At 51.4% G+C, this 6,162-nt stretch overlaps 2 protein-coding genes across 2 annotated transcripts in view; both read left to right on the top strand.

Annotated features, from left to right (window-relative positions):
* Nme4 (NME/NM23 nucleoside diphosphate kinase 4) overlaps positions 1-3,234 on the top strand; it is a 4,070-nt gene extending 836 nt beyond the window's left edge. The window contains exons 2-5 of the mRNA XM_021221445.1: positions 755-888; positions 1,067-1,168; positions 1,297-1,409; positions 2,820-3,234. Of these exons, the coding sequence (XP_021077104.1) occupies positions 755-888; positions 1,067-1,168; positions 1,297-1,409; positions 2,820-2,943 (473 nt within the window). The 3' untranslated portion in view covers positions 2,944-3,234. The remainder of the gene's footprint in view (positions 1-754; positions 889-1,066; positions 1,169-1,296; positions 1,410-2,819) is intronic.
* A 479-nt stretch (positions 3,235-3,713) lies between these two features.
* Positions 3,714-6,162, top strand: part of Decr2 (2,4-dienoyl-CoA reductase 2) — a 9,298-nt gene continuing 6,849 nt past the window's right edge. The window contains exons 1-3 of the mRNA XM_021221471.2: positions 3,714-3,933; positions 4,740-4,808; positions 5,630-5,681. Coding sequence (XP_021077130.1) covers positions 3,854-3,933; positions 4,740-4,808; positions 5,630-5,681 — 201 coding nt within the window. The 5' untranslated portion in view covers positions 3,714-3,853. The remainder of the gene's footprint in view (positions 3,934-4,739; positions 4,809-5,629; positions 5,682-6,162) is intronic.

Genomic DNA, 6,162 nt, shown 5'->3' with positions numbered 1-6,162 from the left:
TGGAACTCACTTTGTAGACCAGGCTGGCCTCGAACTCAGAAATCTGCCTGCCTCTGCCTCCGGAGTGCTGCGATTAAAGGCGTGCGCCACCACGCCCACTCCCTCCCCCTTTTTTCAACCTGTTGAGTTTAGTGGGCATCCATTGTGGCCTGAGGATTAGAGCCTGGTGGATCACCTCTTCTCTGACTTGGTGTTTCTCCTAACTGTGGTGCATTTTTGTGAGTCAGTCAGGGGCTAGGACCCTCGCAGAAGTAGCGTTTGGTCTTGGAGGAGACACTTGTGCCCCGGCAGCTATGTTCCTGCCCTATAGTGCGGCTCATCCTCTCTTCAGTCTTCCCAAGCCCGATCCTTGGTCCCCAGCGCTTAGCCCTCCTAGACATCGTACACTAATACTCCTTGATTTCAGTGCCATTTCTTCACACCCAGAGGATAAGCTCCTTGTGGGCAAGCCTGGGCTTCACACACTGTGGTACCTGGAGTCATGTGAGGCTAGACTCAAGTTTTCTTTTCAGGGGAGAGGGGCATCATCGTCAGGCCTCTCTGGCCCTTAAGTTATCTGAGCCTTTTCAGGGAAACCGTCTCCATCTTGGGCAGCTTCTGCTACTGCCAGGGCTGCTCCCCTTTGTATTAGTCTGTGTTTGTATTGTGGCAGGAACTTCCTAGTCCTGTGATGTCTGAGCTCTGTCAGGGATCTAGGTGGGAGAGCCCTGAAAATGGGGAGCATCCTCACCCCGACCTGTCTTTTTTTTAACAGGAGGGTCCCCCTGGCCCCAAGAGCGGACGCTGGTTGCTGTGAAGCCAGATGGGGTACAGAGGAGGCTAGTGGGGACTGTGATACAACGCTTTGAGAGGCGGGGCTTCAAGCTGGTGGGGATGAAGATGTTGCAGGTATCATCTCCCTTGGGCTGTGGTGTCCCAAAGGCTCCTGGCACTGGCAGTTGCAAAGGTTGAGAGGTGACCATTGTAGGAGCTAGCTTCTGGAGTTGTGTCTGAAAGGTGCCCCAAACTCAGGACACCAATTGGGGGTTTATCCTCCAAGAGTTGATCTCCCCCTCTTTCCACGCAGGCACCAGAGAGCATCCTTGCTGAGCACTACCGGGACCTACGGAGGAAGCCATTCTACCCAGCTCTCATCAGCTACATGAGCTCTGGGCCCGTGGTGGCCATGGTACAGAGGGCAGGGGCAATGGAGTGGGTCTTTGGGGTGTCGTTCTCTGAGCAAAGGAAAGGGCTTGGATTGAGCCCGGGGCACCTAGGGTCCCCAGCTTCTCTCGAACCTCCATATCTGTGCTGCAGGTCTGGGAAGGCCACAATGTGGTCCACATCTCAAGGGCCATGATAGGACACACCGACTCAACAGAGGCAGCCCCCGGGACAATCAGGGGCGACTTCAGTGTTCACATCAGCAGGTATGGAGGCCCTGACACCCTTAGTCTCCCAAAGTGTGGTAAAGAAGGCCAGTATTAATCAGGTGGCAGTAACACACGCCTTTAGTCATAGCACTCAGGAGGCAGAGGCAGCCAGATCTCTGACCAGGCAGAGTTTGAGGACAGCGTGGTCACAGAGGGAATTCCAGAACATCCAGGGCTTCACAGAGAATCCCTGTCCAAAAAAAAAAAAAAAATCCTTGAGAAGTGGGTATCTTGCTAGGCTGAAAGAAAAGCCAAATTTCTTTGAGATCTGTTCTCAGGTAGGCCAGATTGGCTCTGAGCTTATTGTGTAGTTCAAGGTGTCTTAAACTTTTTTTTAAAGATATATTTATTTTACTTATATGAGTACACTGTAGCTGTCTTTAGAGACACCAGAAGAGTGCACCGGATCCCATTACAGATGGTTCTGAGCCACCGTGTGGTTGCTGGGCATTGAACTCAGGACCTCCGGAAGAGCAGTCAGTGCTTATAAGCTCTGAGCCACCTCTCCAGCCCCTGTCTTGAACTCCTTATCCTCATGCCTCTACTGCCTGAGTGTTGAGCTTACAGTACGCTTCCATGCCTGACTAAGACCACTTGTTCCTGGCTCTTTGGTATTCTGTTTTGGTCGCCAACCACAGGGGTCATCTCTGATAGCTGGTAGGGAGAGGCAGCTGTCAGAAGTTGGTATATAGGCTGGCCGCTGACTGCAAATGTCCAGCCCTTCTTACTGCCCACCCTTTCCCCTTCCTCCTTCCCTTCATTTCTCTCAGATAGGATGTCATGTAATCTAGGCTGGTCTCAAACTGATTATATTGCTGAGCACGGTCATGAATTTGTAGTCTCCCTGCCTCTGCCTACCGAGTACTGGATTATGGTGCTGGGGATCAGAATTGGGGATTTTGCATGCTAGGCAAGCAGGCACTCTACCAACTGAGCTTCATTTCTAGCTCTCAACTCCCTTTTATTTATTTTTATTTCATCTTTGTGTGCATATGCCTGTAGGGCCTGCAGAAGTCAGAAGAGGGTGCTAGATGCCCAGAGCCGGAGTTACAGGCAGTTGTGAGCCACCCTATTTGGGTGCTGGGAACCAAGGTCAGGTTCTCTGCAAGAGCAGGATGCGCTCTAACTGCCGTGCCATCGATCCAGCCCCTGTCTTCTATTCTGAGGCAGGGTTTCCCTCTCTAATCCAGACTGGCCACGGATTCAAGGCAATCCTGCAGTCTCAGCTTCTTCAGTGCCGGTGTGATAGGCTCATAGCACCGTAACCAGCTCCAAAATCTCCTCTTCTCCACAGTCACCTCGTTCCCCTGACAGAGGGCAGCAGGTTAGAGGCAAGATATCCCTGGGGTCCCAATCCAGACTCAAACTGGACTCAACCACAGACTCCACCTTTTCTGCCTCTCACAGGAATGTCATCCATGCTAGTGATTCTGTGGATGGGGCCCAGAGGGAGATCGAGCTGTGGTTTCAGAGCAACGAACTGTTGAGCTGGGCAGACGGTGGTCACCACAGCAGCTGCTACCCCGCCTGAGGGTTTGCACTGCCTTCTGCACTTCAGGTCTACCCATGACCAACTACCTCTGTCAACAAGAAGTCAAGCCCACATGCTTCCCATGTCCCCAAACCACTCCCTACTCCCGCTCTACCCAACTCCCGCCCAGGGGAGTCTAAGTCTCAACTCTACCTGCCTTTTTGTATCCTAAGTCAGCACAAGGACCATGTCCTTGTGTACAAAAGTGCCAGACAACCTTTGGGGTGTTGTCAAAGGTGACTTTGCCTGCCTCAAAGGAGAGACATTAAAGTTTTATGCTTAAAATGGAAATGGTCTCCTTACTAGTTCCGGTACCTCAGCACTGTGTGACCTTTCCGGGAGATATGAACAAATGCTTGTTCACCCCTCTAGGGCACCACTCCAGCCATTCCCAGTTGGTGAACCCATGAGTTCAGTGCAGTGATCCTTGCCAGCTAATAAGAGGTTCACTCTGGACTTTCCACCCGGGTTAGCCACGAGAGGGAGCTATTGGGTTTGCAAGCTCCAGATCCTCTGCACTGGGAGGGAGTGCCCAAGAGCGGTGTTCGTCTGGAGTTTCGACTTCCTTAGCTGATACCACGCAGCCCGGCCAGCTTGGGTACATGGACTAAGTGGCTGCACCGACACCAACTGGGAAAGGAACCGGGCATTTAACTGGCCGGAGCATCCCTAGGCCTCTGTATCAGTGCCTCCTCCCATTCTCAGTCCCAGCAGGCTGCGCGCCACCGAGGGCGGAGTGTCCGCTTGGTTGCCATGAGTCTGGTGGGCGGGGTGACGTGGGGGCAGGACTTTGGTCTTGGATCTTTCTGGGCCGAGCGAACAACCTGCAGAACGCTGCGTTTTGCGTTGGAAAGGTAGAGCTGGTTCCCGGTTCTACAGTCCTCGCCATCCCGGACCGCACGCAGCGATCATGGCCCAGCAGCCGCCCGACGTTGAGGGGGATGATTGTCTTCCTGAATACCACCATCTCTTCTGCCCGGATCTTCTCCAGTGAGCTAAAGCAGGGAACCAGGGAGCGATCCAGACTTGGGGCACAGGGGTCACAACGAATCTGCCACTGGATGTGACAGCACAGAGGACGGATGTTAAGTACTCCGTTCCTGGGCAATCGTAGACATGAAGTTTCTTGGGGTTCTGGAAGAATGGGGTGAGGGACTGAGGGAGGAGGCTTGGTCACTTTTGAAAACATGTCTCACTTGGTAACTTACTACGCAGAAATTTTTAGGTTAACTATTCTCCTTCACCTCTGAACTTCTAGGAAGCCTAAAAATAACTGACTTTAAAGATTGCAGTTTTATGGCTGGGGATTTGTGTCCAGCAAATCCATTGAGTTTCTTACTTATCAGGAGCGTATTTTCCTTCACAACGACACTGGGTAAAAGTTCGTGGGGTGAAAGTCCTCCACGGGCCACTTATCTATTGAGCTTGAGTTAACAGTGATCTATTTATCTATCTAAAGCTTTTCGAGATGAGATTTCTCTGTGAAGCCCTGGCTGTCCTGGAACTCTCTGTTGACTAATCTGGCCTTTAATTCTTGGTCCCCCTGTCTCCACTTCTTACAGGCTGGAATTACAGGCGTGCATCCCCCATCAAGCTAAAACATTGTTTTTAAAGAAGATTCTAGGGGCTAGAGAGATGCCTGAGTAGGTTCAGAGCACTTACTGTTCCCGCAGAAGACCCAGAACTGGTTCCCAGCACCCCCATGAGGACTCAGCTCTGTAGGCACACAGGCAAAACACTCATACTGTTAAAACAGATAAATATTTAAAAATGACTACATTTTCTTGTTTTTGAAGGGACAAAGTGGCCTTTATCACAGGTGGTGGTTCTGGGATTGGCTTCCGGATCGCAGAGATTTTCATGAGGTACACACTACCGGAACCCTCCCTGCCACCTCACTTCCCTTGGTCTGGATCCTGGTGGATTTTGGGGAGTGGTTGAATGCTGTCTTGGGGAGAAGACAGGACCTTTGGGGTCTCCTAGAAGTGGTTGAAACTGTACATTGATGGGGTGCTGTGCTGCTGATGTGCGAGAGAAGAGTGTCTCTTGGACACAGGCTTTGTGGCCTCATTGAGAGGATTAGCAGCTCGCTACCAAAGCTGGTGGCGGCTCAGAGTTAGGTTGAGGTGGAGGTAGAAGAACCCTTCTCCAGTCCTCCCCAGTACTCAGCTTTTCACAACTGGACGTGAGTCCCACAAGAATCGACTTAGGCACCAAGTAGTAGATTATTACTCAGAGCTGGTGGCTTTATGAAGTTTCTTATAGTAGAACGAAGCCCTGTCTATTCAGAGTCAGGAAGATTAAATAAGTTAGCGTAGCTTCTAGGAAAACCTGTGGAACAGGTCATATACACTGTTTGTCACCAGGAGGCTCTCTCTCTCACTCCAGTGTCCCAGCAGGGCCCTACACAGATATCCAATATCCCACCACACCCTCTCGGCCATGTACATGGTATCTGGGGCAGGGTACCCCAAGCCAGAGACACGTCACAGACATCTAGGAGTGGGAAGCCATGGCAGGCAGAAGTCTGTCTAGACTTACACAGCCGTGCCCGCTGCCAGTCATGTTTCAGTCCTGATTCATGGCTCAGGCCAAGATACTAAGAAGCTTGGAGTAGTACTTGGTGGGAGCCCCCCAGGGCGTGTCCCTCATCTTTTCTTCTCAGACCTACTATCTGGTTTTATAGGCATGGCTGCCACACTGTCATCGTCGGCAGGAATCTGCAGAGAGTGACCACGGTGAGAAGAAAGCTGTGGGGAGGAGTCCTGAGACCCAGGGGATAGAAACAGAACAAAATCTATTTCTTCTTGAGCAGAGGAGCTCCCCTGGACAGACTTTCAGTAGGAATGGACGCTCAGAGATCCTCCTGGACTTTTTTGTAGAAGTTTGGTTATTGGGTCATGGTTTTAGAAGTCATCTGGTTCCAGAATGGCTCAGTAGGACTGTCGGTGTTAAAGGTCATCACTCCAGCCATCTACCCTCCAGGCAGGTAGAATGTAGGCAGAAGGTGGGGTCTGGGACAGGTGACAGGTTATAGAGAATGCAGGCTGTCCACCAGGGGTCTGGCCCCAGGAGGTCGCTATTTTCAAGCTAAGTCTCCCTGGCAGGTACCCCAACAAACTTGGGGTCCTAATGTAATGTAGATGAGTCATTCCCATGAAGTTTTTTTTTTTTTTGGTTTTTCGAGACAGGGTTTCTCTGTNTAGCCCTGGCTGTCCT

The sequence above is a fragment of the Mus pahari genome, chromosome 21 (assembly GCF_900095145.1).
Source record: "Mus pahari chromosome 21, PAHARI_EIJ_v1.1, whole genome shotgun sequence".
In the NCBI taxonomy this organism is placed as follows: domain Eukaryota; kingdom Metazoa; phylum Chordata; class Mammalia; order Rodentia; family Muridae; genus Mus; species Mus pahari.
The sequence above is the reverse complement of the archived record's forward strand: the minus strand, read 5'-3'. Positions and strand labels throughout refer to the sequence as shown.